This window comes from Simochromis diagramma, unplaced genomic scaffold (genome assembly GCF_900408965.1).
Source record: "Simochromis diagramma unplaced genomic scaffold, fSimDia1.1 OVJJ01000344.1, whole genome shotgun sequence".
Classification (NCBI taxonomy): domain Eukaryota; kingdom Metazoa; phylum Chordata; class Actinopteri; order Cichliformes; family Cichlidae; genus Simochromis; species Simochromis diagramma.
In genome coordinates this window covers 1,036,886-1,057,594 of record NW_024387375.1, presented here as the reverse complement: position 1 = coordinate 1,057,594, position 20,709 = coordinate 1,036,886, and the positions used below count along the sequence as shown (strand labels likewise).

At 41.0% G+C, this 20,709-nt stretch overlaps 1 protein-coding gene across 2 annotated transcripts; it reads right to left on the bottom strand.

Annotated features, from left to right (window-relative positions):
- Positions 1-3,470: 3,470 nt before the first annotated feature.
- sytl2b (synaptotagmin-like 2b) lies at positions 3,471-20,617 on the bottom strand. Of its 2 annotated transcripts, none has more exons than XM_040008711.1 (20): positions 20,506-20,617; positions 19,065-19,217; positions 17,450-17,613; positions 17,031-17,142; positions 15,866-15,914; positions 15,669-15,771; positions 15,177-15,582; positions 14,890-15,095; positions 10,992-13,481; positions 9,622-9,735; positions 9,485-9,535; positions 9,094-9,188; positions 8,885-9,001; positions 7,742-7,911; positions 7,163-7,265; positions 6,901-7,062; positions 6,624-6,708; positions 5,143-5,245; positions 4,847-5,052; positions 3,471-4,247 (listed from the first exon to the last, which is right to left on the bottom strand). In XM_040008711.1, the coding sequence occupies exons 1-20, from the start codon at positions 20,550-20,552 to the stop codon at positions 4,099-4,101; spliced, it is 5,085 nt and encodes a 1,694-aa protein (XP_039864645.1). In that variant the 5' UTR covers positions 20,553-20,617; the 3' UTR covers positions 3,471-4,098. The 2 variants fall into 2 exon arrangements, with proteins under 2 accessions (XP_039864645.1, XP_039864646.1); XM_040008712.1 differs by having other exon boundaries at positions 20,408-20,522.
- Positions 20,618-20,709: the final 92 nt, after the last annotated feature.

Genomic DNA, 20,709 nt, shown 5'->3' with positions numbered 1-20,709 from the left:
AAAAGTTATGTTTGAATACTCTTAGACCCTTAACCCTACAGTGAGGGCTTTGTTTGCTCTGCTCTGCCCTGTCGGAGGCACTTTGCTGCTATTGTTTGGTCCACTTGGCGTCTTAAATGGAAGCGTTTAGTGTAAATCAGTACCATGTTGTTCTGAATTGTGAACTTTTCCTCAAATAAAACAAAGCTCATCTGATGGGAGTGGTTACCGCTAATGGTGACAATACCTCCATTCGTAGTGCACATATCAAATGATGGGAAATGCACGCGATGTCCTTTGTTACTGAATACCAATGCAATTTCACATCTATGGGAGGAATACGTTTTGAAAGAAAAGTGTTAAATTGCTTGCAAAGAATTATACCTAAGAATCAGTGTCACTGCGTATTAAAGCTGTATGACCAAACATCTTTTAAAAAGTCTTTTAAGCTTTATATTAGTGTCTTTTATTTGTTGCCGGCTTGTGTTTGCATATGTTCATATCTGCACCGTACATATACATGTGTATCTGTATTTTTGTGTATGTACAGTCTCTATTTACACATGTATCACCTTAGTTCAGTAACATTTTTTATGTGTTTTGTGGTAATAGCTCATTGGTTTAGCTGACCAAATCAGCTTCTTTAGACTCTGACCTCCTGCATCCGGAGCATTCGAGAAAATATCTAACTGCAAATCATCTTCAGCCAGTTTGCTTCACAGCTAAACTTGTAACGGTGATACATCATTACTTCCTGAATGTACCAGATGCTGGCCAATCAGCTTCTCCACCTTAACCAATCATAGGCGTATACTACAAAGCTAGTTGGACTTCTTTGCACTAGATCAACCTAAAACTACAGTGTTAGGTATCATCACAGTGGCATTGTCTCTTCGTTAACCTGAGCTTTCGGCTTCAGGGTCCGTGTGCATCCACATATTGTTTGATTCTTCCTCTGCACAAAATAGAACAGTTGAAATAGAGCTCCAATGCAGGGTGTATAGGTGCATCCTTTATGTTTTAAACAGTGAAGCATAAACGAGATAAGACATAAAACCATGACAGGAAGTAGAAGACATGCTAACAAGTACTCAGTTTTTTTTTTTTAGGTTTTAAAGATGATTTGGTGTAGGAAAAGTTGGTTTGATATCCGATATCCTGACATTTTGATGTGAATATGATTAAAAGAAGCTCCACATACAAGTTCTCAGAAACACTTAAACTCTAATCACATTTGATATCATAAAATGTAGTTGGGCTTGAAAAACTGTTTATTAGTTTATTTATTTGGCACAGCTTTAAAGACAACTCTCTCCTTATGTCTTGTCCTCAATTTGCATGTATGGTGAGAGGGATTTACAGGAACTGAAGATGTATGAACTGAGAAAAGAGGCGAGAGAAGTCTAGAAGTCATGCCTACATAGTCTTAGTTACTCTTTACCACCTCGGGCGCAGCCTTTTCTCTGAAAATTCACTCTTCTAACTGTATGTACCTGTAATGTTTTGCTTTGACAAAAGCCAACAAACCCCCCACGGGCCTCTTTCCCTTTAAATATGCAACATTTTTCAGTATAAAAATGCAAGTCCTGATGTTTTTTGTGTTTTTCCTCCTACAGATTCTCCATCGTTGAAGCGCAAAAGGATCCCTGTAATGCTTGTAACTGTGTGCAGTGTCATCATAACTGTTTTGCTGTCCATTTGAAAAACAGTCATTCCATTATGTCCCCCAGTCATGAAGGAATATTGATTAAAAATATGTAATGCTGAATAAAAGAGATGTCAGTTTGATCAGCCATTATTTAGGCTCAATATTTACTGCAGTTTGAAGATAATAGTTCATATTTTATGCATTGAAAAAAAATATTTAGTGCAACTTTTTTAGCAGTTGGATTACATTGAATTCAATGTTAAATGTTCCATATTATAAACTGGGGTTGGAAAATAAGGAATATTATTTTAACTTTCTTGCTGTTAACAAAATGACAAAACAAAACAACAAAGGTTTACCTGCTGATGTGCATACTGCTCTGTACGCGTCTGTCCTGTATGTAGGTTTAGGATATTAACCCGTTTCAACATTTGCAGGTAATTTGTCAAAAACATCAAGAGAAGTTAAAGTTTATTGACGGTGGATCCAAAACAAAAGTTAATCTATGAACAAGTTAACCTGACATTTATTCAGCATGACAAAATGTAACTTTGTTGCCAAACCACTCAACATGAGCTGAGCCTCTGAAATACTCCTTTCCATGTCCTTCCCGGTCACTTTAAATGAATATCTTGACATCATCCCAGCCTCCTGTCTTTTTTATCAGTGCCACCGTCTCCAAACCATACATCATATCTGTCCTTCTGTCACAAATCACTGCTGACGCTCGTCTCCACCCACTCACCCAGTTCTGCTACTTCACTGTTACACCTGCTTCTGTCGCGTTCCCGGGTCTGTTGACCCAGCGTTTTGAGTTTTAGTTTATTTGGATGTTATGTTTAAGTTCTTTAGGGTAGCTAAGTTCATTTGTTTATTAGTTTCTCTTTGTGTTTTCTACCCCTGTATTTAAGTTTCCCTCTCCCTGTTTCATGCTGCGTGTCTTAATGTTGTCAAGTTTATATTGTCTTGTCCGCATCTCATGTTTCCTGTTTTATTTTGAAGGTCTGTGTCCTATGTCAGTGTAGTCAGCTTTGCTTCCTTTGTCTTGTTATGTCTAGTTATGACTAGTGTCAGCTGTTTCCCCATGTGTTTCCACTTCCCCTAATCACCCTTGTGTGTATTTAGTCTGTGTTTCTGTTCATTCTTTGTCAGGTTGTCTGTTGTTCACGCCTTGTTTCATGTTGTTTGTTTAGTTCTCCCAGTTTAGGTTAATCTTAGTTTTATTTCAGTTTGCCTTGCCCTTTGTTTGTACCTTTTTTACCAGCCTCATTAAACAGCTCGCTTTTTGTTAATTCAAGTTTTGTTCCACGTTCTATTTTGTCTGCATTTTGGGTCCTCTGCGTCACTCCATACAGTCTGCCTCTGCCAGACCATGACAGCTTCCCTCTTATCGATGCGTATACCCTCTCTCGCTTCAACTGACCTTTATTCCTTGTTTCTCCAGCGCATACCTACACCTCTGTAGGACTTCACACATCACATAAGCTAATTCTCTACATTTAAAGCTACTTTTAAAATCCCTACTACCACCTCTATACACCAACCTTTCCTTCTCTCTCACTGCCTCCAAGCACCCGCCACCCCACTCCTCCTCCTTTGGTTTTGTCCAACAGTAGCATAGAGTTTACACAAAATACCTTCACTGACACAACCCTCCACATTTATCTGAGCCTGGGACCGGCAGTAGAAGTGCACTGGCTTGTTGTCATCTGTAACGGTTGTACAAAAACAGATGTTGAGATATTTCAGAGCTCAACAAAAAACACTAAGAAAAACCTGCTGTTAAATGTTACATTTCTTATAATTTACTGAACAATTAAAAAAGACAGACTTGTTCAAATGATCTGTATTAAATGTCTTTTATTGCACTTGTGGTTAATATAATTAACACGGCACTTTAACAGTTCATCACACGTGAGATCTGTCTTTGGATTGAATTATATTTTTGAAAATACTGTCAATAATTGTTAGTCCAAGAAGCCATGTTTTCTGAAGACTCAGCTAAGTAAACAAAGGCTATATTGGCACTTCCAGGTGATATAACATTGATAACTTATAGTATATACTAAGTGTAAGTTCTTCCAAATAACAATACAAATAAAAAATACCCAGTGTCTTATTAATGTTCGGCAAAAGACAAGGTGAAAGTGATGTTACTGTGTCGCATTAGAACAGAACAAACAACTTTAAGGTGCTGGAATTATAAAAATAATGTCGGCATTGGTCGATCCTCTTCTTAATTCTCATAGCTGTGTAAGAATATGAGTCTAAAAACAAAACTCACCCTCCAGAGGTTTCTCTAAGTGTTCATACCACCTTTATGCTGGGTGGCCCACAGGTTTCTGTAAAATTTCTGCCAAACTGATGACTCCAGTGTTTCACTCCGCTGCCTTTCATTTATTTTTAAACTTTGAAATGTAAAAGCAGTTTTACTTTATACTCGTCTGTAATCTCGTCACAGTTTGAGATATTTATTTGAAAGCGGTTTTTGCAGAGTTCAGCATTCTCAGCGGGAGTACGGCTTCCACCCATTCATTCGGGGTAGCCATCATGCGCTCCCACAGCGCCACCTCATAAGGACTCGAGTCCATCCAGTCCACCACTGCTCCGTAACTTCTGCCTACAGAGAGAAAGAGACAAAAAAAAGCACCAAAAAAATCATCGTTCCAGCATGAAACTGTTAAATTTCTTAGAATAATTATCTCTTATCTACATCATATAAAGCCTTTGTTTTCTTTCTACACACTTTGATCTAGAAACACTACTCACATTATGTCATTCTGTTTTTGAAAATTACATTCTGTACACTTTTATGTTTCGCAGACTATAAAGGCTGTGCATGCAACCAGCCAACAAGAATGATCAAAGCATTGAAGATTAAAGACATTTCACATATATATATATACACTAAAATGAGCAAGTCTTACTGCTTTCACTCATAATGTAAACATCAAAGCTCCAATAACTTCACAACAGAAGGCATGTTCAGTTTGTCGTTCAGTGCCACCTCAACTGGCAGCTGGAAACTTTGTCTATCCCATCTAACAGAGGTTGTCTTCATGATGTCTACACGACTGAAAGCACCGAGCGGATACAATGTGTCGCCAATCCAATATTTGCATTTGCAGTGCTTGAACAGGTGTACCTAATGAAGCGGCCGCTGAGTGTATCTCATCAGGTTGCGTATTTTCATAAGTACTTCTTCCATCAGTAGCCTACCTGTTCCAGTCCCCAGCCTCAGGCCCCCCAGCAGGTTGCTTGCGAGCCTGTCTCGGTCCCACACAGTGAGCTCCACGCATGCCTCTGTTAGATCAGCCTCTCTGATGCCATCATACACCATCGTGTGGTTAAACACCGGATCCACCGTCCTCCGCAGCACACGCGTCTTCTGGCGACTTTTCCTGCTCGTGTCTGGCAGGACGAAGCTTCAAATGAGCGGGCAGAAGAAAACATGTCGTGACTAATACAGAAGAACCCCTTAAATGACTAACTTGAGATGAATCAGCTGTGCATACCACTTTACATATGGGTCGATGGTAGCCCTGATCAGAGGCAGGTTCTTGCATTCTTTCACCCAAATGTGAATCTCTCCAGTGCTGCAACTGTCTTTAGCTACACCTTTAAAGAAAATGACATTACATTTTTATGACTCTGGTATTTCTACACAAGTATAAGACTGAACTTAAAAACTAAAACATACTGCAGTAAGGGAGGTTAATACATAACATTTTATTACTGGATTTAAATGATGCTTTTCTTTCCTGCTTTTATTTAACTGGTAATTAGGTTGATTCTTGCACACACTTTGTACAGTGATAGTCAGCTATAGTGCTGTGAAAAAGTATTTACTGTGCACGATTTCTTTGGTTTGTTGCATATTTGTCATATTTGTTAAACGTTTCAGATCAAACACATTTTAAATATTAGACAAATATAACCCAAGGAAATACAAAATGCAGTTTTTACTCCTCTGCTGCAAAAGGCTGATGGGATATTGTCATCACCCTTCTGGCGAATTTACCAACCTACCTGGCAAAGTAATTACACCCCTAAATCTAATAACTAGTTCTGGCACCCGTGTCAGCAAGAACTGCAATCGAGCGTTTGTGATAACTGGTAATAAGCCTTTCATATCACTGTGGAGGAATTCAGGCTCATTCGTCTTTGCAGAATTGTTTTAAGCAAGCCACAGTTGAAGGTTTTAAAGCATGAAAAGGCTTTTAAGGTCACACCAATCAGATTTGAGTCCAAACTTTGGCTAGGTCACTCAAAAGAAAGAGTTCCTTAAGAACTCCACCTTTATACTCATACATGATTAAAAGTTCAAAATAATTCTTATTTATCGTTCACATTACATAGTTTGTTTGTTTTTAGATGGGCAGGTGTCAACTTTCATCATTTTAAGAAAAAACAGAAGCACTGTGAAAAATATCTCCATCCAGATTAAAAACGTCAAGCATTTGGTGATGTAGAAATCTTGGCCAATCAGAAGCCAAGCAGAAGGCCTGAGTTTTACATTTGAATCAAGAGTGAGGTTCAACTTCTCCTAAACATCAGGAGAAACACTGACATCCATATTCTATTCATGCAACTGCAGATATTAAAATCTTGCCTTTGTCTGCCACTGCAGGAAATCGCCTCATATAAAACAAATGATGTGTTGTGCAGTCTGATGTCAGAAAAGGAAAAAGGCACATGCCTTTGACGTTATAGGACAAAATCTGTTTCCTCGCACAGAAGGAAATGCAGAGTATGAAAATCTTCAGCCAAAAAAAGTTTTTCAGAAGTCAAAAAGCAAAGAAAAATACCCACGTATGTGAGGACAGGGTGTTACACAAGTCTTTTTTAACACGTCTCCCTTTAACCCGACTTTCTTCTGATTGGCTCTATGTCAGAATAACAGAAGCTTTGACAAACAGGTGAGAGAGGCTGCTGTGCTCACTGTAAACAATACTGCTAATCTAATATAAAAAACAGAGGAGGATTACTTGCAGACCTTCGCTGTGGATGATCTGTGGCAGGAAACGTATGGCTAGTTTCATCTCTCCTCGGTCATTTGATGGCGCTAGCGTGGGCGTCGTCTAAGACACGGGAGACATTACATAAACACCCGAAAACTTCATCATGTGACATCTGATATAACCAACTCAAACAAGACTCTGGAAAATAAATGAGCGGACGGACCACATTCTCCAGATAAACCGCCGTTATGCGATGAGAAAACAATGTCGCAGATAAAGAAGCCTTTGTGCGTGTTTATCTTTTTTTCTTACCCTGGCTTTCAGGGCTAAGTAGTTCATCTGGGTGTGGTCAAAGTCCCACTTAGACAGCTCCACGTCTACCTCGCCCAGGAAACTGTTCTTGCCAAACGTGTCATGATGCCAAACAGAAAGAATGAGTGTCTGGGTCCTGAGATATTCCATGCGAACTCGATACTGGGAGGATAGGAAAGAGCAGGGCGCTTTTATTTGCTGTCAGGCAAGATTTACGGTGTGGGAATATTTGTGTGTTGGTAAAATATCCACATATTCTTACTCTGAGGATCTCGTTAAAAGTCGGGTTTAACGTCTTCTTTTTTACCGATGTTTTCCTCTTTCCGAGATTAGCTTTATCGGGCGCCAGGTAGCTCTTGACATACCTTAAAAAGAAAAAGAAAGCAAATCTTACAGAATATATGGAGGAAGTAGCCACAGTTAGTGGCCAAAAATGGGCTTTCTGCTTTATACACAGTGCTAAAATGAATAATAACTTATTCATTTTTGTGTGATATGGTGACAGAATATAGTAGAAATGAATAGATACAATAAGTTAAGAAAAAAAACAAAACTTTCTTATACTTCAAGTTTCTAGTGAAAGCTGAGGAAACATCATGAACCACATGCACTGCTGTTCTGACCTTGCCACTTTGCTATATTGCAGGTAAATGCTAGTGCTATAGTGGCTACAGCCATCTCTTATATACAGTCAATACTCTGTATATGCCCCTCATTATTATTTTACAGTGACTTAAAAGAAACTTGGAGTCTTTTTTTGGGGGGGACAGGTGAAAACATGATGCAGGAATATCACGTTTCCTTTCATTGGTTTATAATCTAGTATGGAAGTAGCACTCACGGATCTGAGCGGCCCCTTTTCGGGTCTACAGCAGCCAAGTCTCGGCACTCGGCCACAAAAATGTGAAACTCTCTGAGCCGCTGGACGTAGTTGATGGAGAACTGGATGCTTCCCTGGACCTCCACATTCGCAAAGTCTGCACTGTACATGGTCATCACACTTCCACTTAGCTGAAAGCATACGCAAACATGAAGATAAACATTGTTTATTATAAAACAAAGCAGAAGACGGTCTGATGCATGCATGTTTGAGCTTTTGGTTATTGAGTTTTATTGTGCAGCAGGTACAGACGGAGAAGGAATGTGTGAGGTACAAACAGTGACCAGAGTTCTTGTTAGTGCACTTTTCTATACTTTGACCTGATCAGTGTTACAAACCTTAGCGCTGGAAAGTTGCTGTGAACTGCACTAAGGTGTGGGGAGGATTCAAATTTCTTTTAGAGCTATCAGTTTTCTCCTTTAAAATCATCTCTATGGATAAGCTTAAAAAAAGCCCTACTTGACAAACCTCATATCTCACTCAGCGTTTCAGTATTTGTTGCTCCAGGGCTCACTGGAGCTTCCTAAGGCCTGAGAAGTGGTAAAATCATAACAAAATTTAAATTTACGCTTGATTAAAAGTGTTCACTAATGAAGATTTGGCCGAAGACCAACTTTGTTTAGCTAATGCACATCTCACGTCTGGTTAGCCTCCCACTGTTCAGCTGAGGTGCAGTGCACAGATGCTTGGCAGCTTTGGGATCTTTCTGATTCTGGCTGTCATCCTGACATGGGTGCAGTGGTGGTCGAAACATTTATTTATGTCAGTATCAATACAACTGGAGATATTCTACTTCACATAATATTCAAAGTATAAGAAAACTGATGATTAATGCTCATATTAAACATGGCCAAAGTTTACAAAAGAATGAGGTCAGTGTATCACTGTAGGCCACGACATGTTGGCGGCTGTGCCAGCAATAGCATGAATGCTAAGTGGAATGCAGCCTTCAGTACACCTGTATTGTTAATTTAAAGCTTTTGTTGTGGAAAAAGGTTTCTCTAGTTCAGCTTAAAGCCAAGAAGCAGCGCAGTTAAAGTGAGAGATGAGTGAATGGGAAAAATGCGCATGCAAAGCGATGCATTCTGCTGTGTATAAACATACAGAAGACACGGACGGCCTGCCAGAAGAGATGGTGAGGTCAGACATTGAGCTGCCCATTATTAGTCTTTCTCGGGGGTAACTGTCCTCGCAGGTGGAGTCAGTGGTTTCGCCAGGATCCTACAACACAGACAGCAAACAAAGCTCTGTGCTCGAAGATGCAGTGCAGGTTTTTTTTCTACAGGACTAAAAGATGCAAGAAGTCATTTTACCTCCTTCTGTAAGAATGAAGGAACTGATTTGCTCATCTTCTTCAGGTGGTCTGGATCCGAAAATAAGGCCGAGGAGGGTGATGCGATAACAGAAGCTAGAGCGTGGTTAGTTGGGAAGCAGAAGATTAAAATACTGATTAAATTTCCGTTATGATCGCAAGAAAATGTATATCCTCCGGAGACCCAGCCTAATTATGCATGTCCTCTGTAGTAGACACAAAAATCTGAGAAAAAGTTAAACTGAGAGATACTTTTTTTCCTTGGTTCTCAGAAGGATAAAATAAGATAAGTATTTGTCTTATCATACGTCTCGCACAAAGTTCCTAATGTTGTAAATCTGCTCAACATTTGGCAATAAAATCCTTTCTGAAAGGAAAAAGGCAGTTTCTACCATCGTTAATGCGCCTGAGGTCAGACGTTGAGTCCTGTCTTCTTTCTTGTCCTTGGAGAAACAGAATTAAGAATCAGTCATCTCAAATTGTGTCTACATATGGAAGATTCGGGCTTTAGCATTGAGAACGTGCTCACGTGGTGATAATGATGCGGTGATATCCTCCATACTTTTAGCCAGATTTTTGGGCCGTGTTTCTGCTCGCCGCAGTGCTTTCCTTACAGGATTTTGTTCACCGTCATCATTTTCACCTGCAATCAGCGGAAAACGCTCTGATTAACTGATTAATGGTCTTGAAAGCTGAGAAAGCACCATGAAGCAAATTAAGGGCACTGATTAATGGCTGTCGTCTGGATCCTGGATGCGTGGAGGAAACTTTTAGACTTGACAAAGGTATAAATAAGGTTTATCTATTCTTATTTGAATGATAAATAGTCTGAAATATTTTTAATAAACTGTTCTAGGAAAAAAAAAACAGAAGCATGTGAAAAATGGCAACCACAGTATCCCACTACAGTGTTTTTCGGTTAACGGCAGTGCAATGCAAAGAAAAGAGGCTAATCTGCTAATCTTTGACAGCTGATTATGAAACAGCTTTTGATCAGCTGATTATTGCAGCTCCATTTACTTTGAATCCACAAATGAAAATCGAAGTATTTGAAGTTTGAGGTTTATAATTAGGTAATAATGAAAATACAAAAGAAAAGAAATTAACTTTTAAACAATTCAAGGTTTGAAGAATACTATATAGCACTATAAAACTACTGTTGGTGAAATGTTGTTTTGTTTTTGCTTTTTAATTAAGTTACCCAGCCCACAAATTAAACACAGACAGCTGACTGCAGGTACACAGTCTGTTTACTGAGATTTGCTGTTGCCAACACAGATAACCCGACACGGACACAATGTCAAGGACACAGCTGGATCCAAGCCATGATGACAAACTGTATCGGAGTGTACACACAGGAGTACGACCTACACAAAACAGCTGTTGAAAAAAATTAGATTGATATTTGTGATGAATGGGAGGGATGCTCGTTTATTTTCTGGTTTATTTTATGCAAACTGATGAATTTCAATTTCTTTAAATGTTTCCAGCAACCCCCTGGTACTATTTGCAGATGTCACCCATAGGTTGCTACAGATCACCTGACGCGAGGATAATCTATCTTCAAACAATCCCGGGCCACCTTGGATTTACTGTAATTTACATGAGCACACCTGGTCTGCGATGCGTCTCTCTGAAGTAGGGACTGCTGGTTGTATTCTACTTATAGACAGTCTCTGTCTGGGCTATTCAAATGACCCAAAATTCAAATTTCAAAAGGTAACGATATCACAAGGTCATGGCAGTTGCAGTGCACTGTTCAACCACTATTTTCTCAAGCATAACTGTAGCTGAAGGAAAAAAAACTTTATGACGACATGTATAAAACCATTTTAGAGAGAAGTTCTTGCTTTGAGTTGCAGTAGAAAGTAAAACATCAGAATGAAAACTGGTGCTTACGATTTGAACTGTTTCTCGAGTTGGACCAGGTTTCTGATGTGCTGCTCACAGAGGACTCCTGGCCAGTGTCTGAGCTGCTGTAGTTTGCCCACAGGGGGCGTTGACTCATCTTGTTGACCTTCCTGCTGTATCGCTCCTCAGAGCTAACCGGTGTGCTGGCCCTCACCGGCCCAGTCAGATCCAGTTCATACCCAGATTTGCCCTCTGACCCCTCGTCCTTCACGGCCGGAGCGAGTGAGGTGTGGACGCTGGTCTTATCCGTCATCCCCAGGTAGTGCCGGTAGTCTCTAGGAACAAAGGCGCGTGCTCGTGGAGTCAGAGCCTCCGTTTCCTCTGATCGTCTCGGCACTATAGCTTTCTCAGGGTTCTGTCTTTGCTTTCTGCTCTGAGAGTGAACAGGGCTGACATCCATTTTCAGTTTGCTTTGATCTTTTTCATCCGGAATGCTCAAAGCGAACATGCTGGTGGCACGGCGCATAGAATTACCCCGACTGCTCGAACAACCAAAGCTGTCTTTTCTGCTCTTAGGAATACGACTCTCTTTTCCTGAGCTGTTTTGTGGTTTTGAAGTTTTCTCCTCTCTGCTGGAATCTTTTGAGCTCTTTCTGGACAATCTTTGTTGGCCTGACTCAGTTGAGTTATAATTAGGTGGGTTGTTTTTGCCATCACCCAGTGCTCTGGACCCAGAGCCCGTCTGTCTGTCATGTGGCGACTTTGATCGATTCAGAGGAGGTGGAGATGATTTCATCACAGCTGGTCTTGTTTTCTCGACAGCAGAGGATAGTCTGTAAATCTCTGGATCAACAACCTTTACGTCCTGAGACGACAGCTGGGCACTTATTCCCTCTTTCCTTTTGGGGCTTTTGGGTTTGTCAAAGGAAAATGATCCCTTGGAGTCTGATGTGGCCTCATCCCAGAACTCGCGTAGAGTGTTAAACTGGGCCCGGCTTGTGCCGAGGCTCGGAGACAGCTTGTCTATTCTCTGATTCAGTGGCATAACAGAAAAATTTTGATGATTTTTGTCATAGTTTTCATCGTCACTGCCTGACTCATTGCCAATCGACCTCAGGTCATATTCTGATTTTGTGAATCTTTTATTCAGTTTCGCCTGATTTGCTCCACGAGCCACCTTACCATCTCCGAAAGCTCTAGGTTTGCCGGTATAAAACATGGGCTTGTTCCTCTCCTGCTCCCAGAAGGATTTGAGCTGCTTTATTCGCTCTGCAGTGCTTTCTTGGTTTTGCAACGCCTGCCTATTTAGATGAGGACTGTTAGTCCTGTCTTTATTGGATGAGTCCTCTTTTCTCTTTGGAGACATGCTCGAATGAATGCTTTTATCCTCACCTGAACCTCTTTGAATTTGTGCTTTTGTGGTGATCTGCACATCATTCCCAGGTTGCTTATAGTCCATGTACACATTGTTTCTGGTTAAACAGAGCTTCTCAGAATCCAGGCTGGCCCTTGTTAGAAGGTCTGTATCCAGCTGAGACACAGGGAGACTTTTTGAGAGCTCTTCTGGCAGCAGGACTTCTCTTGGTTCAGAAAAGCTGTCAGGTTTGATTAAAGAGATGCTCTCAGACTCTGGACTGATGGCCGTCCTTGCCGGTGCTCTTGTTGTGCAAAAAACCTCAGCATCTGAACCTCTTCTCTCACTGGACAGCAACATCAAATAATCTGACTTGTATGTTGAATCATCATTACCCTCTTGGGGCAAATTAATCACCAGATTGTCTGCTTGCTGGTGGTTATTTAAATGAACACTCTCTCCTACATCTGTAGTGATTAGCAGCTGCTGTTCTCTTTCATCACTTGGATTTGAAGCGTATTTATCATAAATCTCATTCCCGCTGTATATTCCAGGAACCAACGCCATATCAGACTTTTTCTCTGTCGTCAGCTGAGCGGATTTTTGACCTTTGTCGCCAGACGAGACCGACTTCCCAATGAGTATTTTAGGGCCTGTATTGCTTTTCTCCCAGAATGACTTCAGATGAGATATTTTAGGTGGTTGGCTTTCATCGGCATCGTCTTTCACATCTTGTGAATGCATTCTCTCTCTGGTACCCGTCTTCACCTCCTCTTGTGATTCAATCACTTCCTTGCTGCCTCTTCTGTCAGCGGCTCGAAGCTCTTTGTCATTGTTGATCTGTCTTTGCAAATGATTCCTCTTTGTTTCAAGCGTTTCCTTTTTCCTGTCACTTATCATATCCACAGCATCTTTCGACAATAAATCCTCAGCTCTTAATCTACTAACTTCCACATGTTTGTCAGGGCTCTTTGTAACCACTGGATCGTCTGAATTTAGCCAATCGCTGCTGTCCGTGCTGCGGCTGAACCACTCCAGCACCTTTGCAATGGATTCCTCATCCTCACCAGTGGGACTGGTGGCCTGAGTGGATAGCTTAAACACATTTGCATGATTTGACCTCTGGGTTTGCTGATGAGACTTATCAACGAAGTTGAGATCATAGGATACAGGGAGATCTGGATCTAAAAAGCAACGTGGGGAAATAGAATTAGATACTTGGCTCTACTTCAATAAGTGGCGGGATTACAACATCAACTTAATGAATAAATAAAACAGTATTAGTGTACAAGGTGTGACCAAAGAGCGCTACAACCCACTGAGGAAAAAGCATTTCTGACTTCAATTTCAGCTCTCTGCCCTTCAAGGTCTTCTCCTTGTTCACCTCTGGACTTATTCCAGCACTCCTGTGTTTTTAAAGTCACTCTACAGAAGTCAAGTTCTAATCACTTGTCACTGTGATGCTTGCTGGATCTCCTGAAGTTTTGACACATTAAGTTAAGTTTAAAGGCCCCCAAAGGTTCTGACCTTCAAATTTCTCATCTTTAAGTTGGTGGGAGCCGAATTTGTCTCTTTCTTTTATGTGTTATAAGCCGGTGCAATGTTCTCCTTCGGCTGCCCTGGTACATTACAGGAGAGTTCAACATCGACTCACTAAATTCAAAGCACATAGTAGAAAAAATGTGAAAAACAAAGCAAAACACTGACTCTCTCTCAGAAAGCTCCTAATTTGATGTGTCGCCTTCAAGTTTAGACTCGCCTTCACCGGTGATGATCCCCGGCATGAATGTCGGGTCACCTTAAACCTGAATTTGAGGTTAAATTTCTGGTGAAATCACAGATGTGTGAGTGCATGAGGAGTGCTTGCGTACTGTAGGAGTGCTGGAAGCTTGCAGAGGCGGAAAATAAGATGACCCTGAAGGGGAAATGGACCTCATATAGCAGTATAACTTTGCAGTGTTGCTATATTGATGGCAGTGTGATTTCATATTTAGTCTAAAGTAAAACATTTTAACAACATTTTAAGAGGGTGATAAAACTTGCTGACCTTAGCAAACCCTCGATTTTTCATTCAGGCGATCGCCCCTTTTAATTGTGTCTTATATTTGTTTTATTGCCCAATACATTCAGATAATCTTATTTTCCTAATTATGGTTTAGAGCTCATTCTTGAATCTTAGTACTTTAATATTCAAATGGTGAATATTGTGCTTATTATACTTGCTACAAATCAGTATGTTAGATAGTCGTCCACTGTGGAGTTAAATTGGATTTGCTGGAATTACGATATATTATCTTCTATTAAATTTTTGGACATTGGCTGAAGTGGGGAAAAAAAAAAGATTAATCGTCTGTCTGTAGCAGACAAACAGAGGAAAATACCAGAATCTAAGATACACTCGGGGTCACAAGATAAATAAAAGATGAAGAGTGAAAAAACAATATTTTCCCCCCAAAAAAAGTCAGTTTTTCAGACTTTTCTCTGATTTTATTCATTTTTTTAAACTTTCACCTCTTTTCATCTCCTCCAATCCTTGAAAGAGGAATACATGCCTGAAATCCCTGCCCTGTCGTACCTTGTTACTGAACTTACCCACAATGTTTTGGGGCAAACTCAGCTCCTCCTGCCTCATCGCTGGCCCCACACGGCTGTTGTTTTCTTTGTCCTGAATGTTGGTGGTAGGCAGCGTGACAATATTCAAAGGTGGAAGCTCTCTTTGAGGTTGGTCATCTCGTTCTTCACTCCTCTGCGATGGTCCCGTCTCAGTGGACGCATCACTTCTTGTGTATCTGGACACTCTGAAAATATACAGGTTGTGAGTTACAGTGGAAGGATGCAAACGTTTAATTACAGGTTCCCAGTATAAGTTTCCCACTGACCTGTCTCTTGTTATAGAAGCTCGGTTTCTCTGTCTTTCCAGACTTGAATTGGAGGAAACCTGAGAGTTGTCACACAGTGACTGCAAGGAGTTTTCATCTGCAGATGTGGATGACCGGGCTACTTGATTAGACACTGCACTTCTTTGAGGCATTTCATCTTGGCTCTTCAGGCCAGACTGATTAGAGCTCCCGCTGGATCCCCGCTGCAGCCTCCGTCGTGGTGTAGGAACAATCCCCGCTGACCCCGGCTGAGCATCCAACCCCAGGCCGTTGCTTTCAGACGGACTGAGAGGACGTCTGGAGAGAAAGGTCCTCTTCTTTGGCACTGGCCTGAAACCTACAGAGGAGCCCTCTGATGTCTGATTGGCCTCACCTGCTGGGTGATTCTTCAGTGGAGAGACGGGCTCTGAGGACAGAAAAGATAAGAGGCTCACTGCGGGATACCCTCAGATAGCCCCGCAAAGATCTGTATGTTCAAATTTCAGTTCAGACCTGTCTCCAGTGACTCCTGGTCTCGACTGGCTGACAGGTAATGATTATTTTCAGGAGGCTCAACAACAACAAGGGAAGCACGGTTAAAAGGGTTATGCCTCGGCTTGAAGACAGAAAAGAATGAAATGCGCTGTTAACTCTACAACAGGAAAAAAGAAAAGGAAAAAAGAAAGTCCAGCCTGTTTTTCAACACGTACCATTCTCGGGGAGCGAATCCCTGAACTTTGATTCTCTTTTTCTGCATCACTGGGAAAAAAGAATAAAAAAAAAATAATGGGTGTATTTTTAATCTAATATGTAAACAACACCGTGCATGATTGGGACTCGCGACAGTAAAGAGTAATGACATTAAAGAAGCAAAAGATGTCTGCCCATCCAAACCACCCAAACATCAAAGGAGCAAACATATGAGACAACACTTGCGACATGTCTATGTTGTGGCTGAATTAAATTAATCTAATGCAATTCATTTAACTGCATTTAAATCTCATGTGATGTAACGAAGCAATGGGAAATAAATGCACTGCAAACCAACACTGTCAGAGTGCAAATACCTGAGAGGGGCTAAGTCAAATATTGACTGCACTATAACAGAAGTGTGCTGAATGTGTGGCACAAAGTGACTTCACTACACAGTCAACTGTGTGACTAATCCAGTCTTATATTAACAAAAGGTCTTACAATAAAAAACAATCTTCTCATTCAAATTAGAACCACAGGATAGGACGATCCTGACATTTTTTTTTTTTGCATAACTTAATTTCAAACATAACAACAACATCTCGTAATGTCCCAATCGGAGTAATTGCTCTGAGAGTTTTATCGAGTTAAACACTTTTCCGAGAAGGTACAGTAGCCGCTGCCTGGCTATAAAACAGATGTATTCCTTGTCAGCACCACCTATGTTTACACAGGCTGAGTCACAAGACTCCGAGTACATATTCACACTGACAGGGTGGCGAGAGAGATAAACAGAGCTGGTTCAGCCTCAAGTGATAATATCAGTGTCTGGTAGCGTTACATGTGAACGCATCCTTCGCGGTCTGTTTCTCGAGTCACAGTGAAGCTGGTACTGGTATCAGATCGATGTTAGCACGGCAGGATCAATACTTGTAATTTTTTTTTTTTTATATACAGTTTGTTTTGGATATCATTGAATAGACCTCAAACATGAGAAATGCCCGAACCTTTTTGTGTTGACTGTGACGTCTATTTTATTTATAGCCTACAGCACATTTAAACAACAGAACTTGACCCAAAGTGCTTTAGAGGGCGGCACATAGCCCTGTATTTTCTTCTGCTGCATCGTATCGATAATAACATTTGCAGTATTGCACAGCGCTATAGGAAACAACTGCTTACCTAATCTGCTGTGGCTGCTCTGCTTCCAGCTGTCTGGCAGGTTTCAGCGGAGGAACAATGTCTGAAGCTCGACTGCTCGCGACCTTGGGTCTGTCAAGTCTAAGAGAACCATCTGCAGGAGAGAGCGGTTTGGAAAAGTCTGTGAATAACAACACTGTCCAGGTTGATGAAGCAGAATAATTCTGATTTTCACCACACGTTGAGAGGGAATTCTTTCCTGGCCTCATTTCTGACCTCAGCACTCTGTATGTATTTACCCCCGAAAGGCTAAAACATTTAAATCCAGCAGATCAGTAAAATCTGTACTTGCCTCTGTTGTGATAACAGGGTGCTGTGGTCAAAAAGAGGAAAAGTTTTTTTTCCCCTGAGCACGAAATGTGCATTTAAAACTCTTAGCGAACAGTGCAGAATGAGCAGACCTAAACTAGCCGCTTTTCCTTGTTTCATGGAAGCCAGAATGATTTCCGAGCCGTGGATCTTGTCCCTGTGTCTGCGTGACTTGGCCTCGTAAAACCACTCTCCTGTCAGGTACTTCAGTTTAGCGTCAGACTGGGAGGCATTGTTTACTATGTCCTCCAGTTTCCTGTTAGGATATAATAAAAAGAATAAAACAGACATACACAAAAGAGAAATGAAGTGAAAACGCTCAAGTGGAGAGGTTTTTTCTGTATAATTTCTAGTTCTTTTATGCAGTGTGTTAATCCTAGCTGAGTGGCACGTCTTGCTGAATGGCTACAGACACAAAAAAGAGCAAAAGCGAGACAATGTTCGCTTTCGGTTGCACTGAATGAAGAATCTGACACCATTTTAATTCACTTTGAGCAGGACTAACCTGCAAATATGGGGTGAAATACAAAGCCAAGAGCGCAGAAAGGACAGACAAACCCCCAAAAATCTTTTAAAGGTGTTCACAATGCAATCAACATAACACAAATTCTCTTTTGTGTTTTTAATCGTGTGAAGCATTTTTCAGATTTCAGCTTAAGCTAATGAAAAGCTTCTGATTTTACTGTGCAGGAATTCGGAAAACATTTCCATCAACTTTAAATTGAATCAAAGAGGGAACAAAAAAATTCCTCCGCCTTGAGCTGACTGCTCCAACTCATCTTTCCTCCTTCACAGAGGAACTCGGTGGTCATGTGAAAAAAGGGTAGCACATTATTACAGACTGTTGGCTTAATCCTTTTACACTAGACTGGCCGAGACACAGTGAGCATTCAGCCCCCCGCTGATGGAAAAAGTCAGGCTGGCCAATTGCATTAAGGCCACAACAAAAAGCACGCTGTTTGATGGCATTCTCGATTTTTGAAAATGAAATCAAAACAGGGTACACAGCATCGGGGATTTTTGATAGTTTGCACGCATAGTTGCAATTTGAAAGACGAAGTGTGCACTTTTGTTTCAGGACATGGGAGAGGTCAGAGAAGATGTGAGCTTCTTGTTTGTCTTCACACACCCTGAATATGCACAGTGAGGAAGTTCTGACCCCGCCCGAAGGTGCTAAGACGACAGGGAAACAGCAGATGTCAATTGTTTTAAAAGTCCTAAAAAGATATGACCAAATTAAACTTCTTTTCCTCATCACGTTCGACACTCTTGATGAATCTCCCATCACTGAGGCCTTTAAGGGTTTCTATTCCTGTCCATCAGACCAGCATGATCCTCTCCCACGTGTGGACTTGGCTGTAATCTAATTGCTCATCTCACATTGAGGTTTCTCAGCTACGGAGGCAGCGTCTGTGTCCAGCCAAGCTGTTACTGTGTTATTGGATTATGAGCAGACAAATATTATTTTGACGATCCGACAAAGGCCTCTTCTCACAGAACGGGTGACAGAGGGACTTGGGAGTTCTTATTAAATCAATAAAATGACATTAGCTCAACAACATGACATTAACTTAAGAGTCAGCCCAAAATGTCTCAGCGCATGTCAAGAACAGAGCCAAGCAGCAACACGCGAGTAAACAGTGGCTTAAAGGACGTCCAAAAATATGACTTCATATCGTCATACGTGACTGAGACTCAAATTTCAACCTGACTCTCTCCTCCTCTGCCTTCTTCAGTTCAGCATCCCTCTTCAGCACCGTCATGATCATCGCCTGCTCCTCCTCCGTCAGGTGGCTCAGGTCTATCATGGTTCCTTCTCCTGCTTTTCTCAGCGGACAGGTGTGGAAATGGTTGCTGGTTCTGTCAAAGTATACAGCAGTTAATTCAGATCCTGTAAAGTTCTCAAAGTTTAGAGCTGTACCCTTAACGCTTTACCCCTTGAAAGACTACCAGCAGTAACCCCTAGAAGCTCTTCTCTGATCTAAGTAGTTTCTTTAATATTTCAGGTCTGCTTATAGAACAAAATGACTGGGTTTGCATTAGAAGTTAATGAGGGTGGTCACTGTCTATGCAGCTACCCCTCTATACAGCAGGCTTCTCATTAAGAGTGACGTGGAGCCCATTTTTTCCAATTTAAACCAGAAGCAGGTCCAGTATTTAAAGCAATGAAAATAATTCCATTAGAGGAGTTATTGTTAAAGCTGTAGCTCCTATATTTTCTACTTTACCCAAGTATATCGCTGCCTTAAGCTGCTTTAAACTTCTAGTGCACTGCTTATGGTTCTATCATGTGACTGATGGAGGTTTAACAAGGTTTACACAGAAGGTTAAACCTACAAAACCATCAATATTAAAGATCAAATCAGGGGTTCCTGTTATTTTTTGGCTTGTATGTAGTTTCATAGTCACATCTTATAGAAGTTCACACAGTGAACTTCTGGATATTGAATATGGGAACTTTTGAAGGAGGAGGTGGTCAGGTTGGAAAGTAAGCAGCTCCTTAACCACCGGGAACAGCTGCTTACACACTGATGCTATTGATATAAGCAAGTCATATATATTAATGAGCCACAGGCACGTATTTACTGTTACTCTAATAAGTACCCAAATTATGTTTAGAGTAATAAGGGTGCCTGAGGAAAAATATTCTATCAGTGGTGCTAAACTTTAGCTGGTGTGCTCTTTTTTTATATAAAAAAGTTTATCAAGCGAAAGAGATGCTGATACTTTAACACTAAACTTTGACATCTGGACAGTAACGCGAGGAATCGTCTGGTCTTTGTGCAGCTGATGATTCCTTCAGAGATAAAAGAGAACCAGCAACAGGGCGGGCGCAAAAGTTTTCTTTGGCTGAGCAAACTTAAGCACATGAACGTTTCATAGAGTAAAAATTGGTTTTAAATGAAGCACACCTGAGAAGTCTCATGTTAAACTATTAACGTGAGTGGCAGGGGTTTACCTTAAATCTGCAGAGAGTGTCACTTCCTTTCTTTCCACTTCAAACTCAACAAGTGTAAAACATCGTTTGTTTGTTTTTTATATTTGCCTACCTTACAGGACACCTGAGGACTTCTCACAGCCCGCTTCTGTCTTTCCCATCTTCATGTTTTACAAAAAAAGAGAATCACACGGGAAATAAAGTTTTTACCTCCTCCACAGGTCTCCTGCTGCTGGATGCGCCGGATCTCCGGACATGCGCGTGGGAGGGGGCGGACTCAGAGCGCGTGCATGGGGAGGATCTGATGAGCATGAGCTGCAGTTTTTAATTTGACTTTCAGTAACTATATAAATATTTATTTTTATTTATGAATGTCTGGGTGTTTCATGTCAAGTTCAAGCTTTAATTTTAACT

Excerpts from the sequence above, each read along its gene's own strand:
- sytl2b (XM_040008711.1), bottom strand. The coding sequence starts at position 20,552 with ATGTCCGGAGATCCGGCGCATCCAGCAGCAGGAGACCTGTGGAGGAG. Across the intron at positions 9,736-10,991 it reads CTCGAGAAACAGTTCAAATC|GTGAAAATGATGACGGTGAA; the intron begins GTAAGCACCAGT and ends CGCTGATTGCAG. Across the intron at positions 7,266-7,741 it reads AAAAGGGGCCGCTCAGATCC|GTATGTCAAGAGCTACCTGG; the intron begins GTGAGTGCTACT and ends TTTCTTTTTAAG.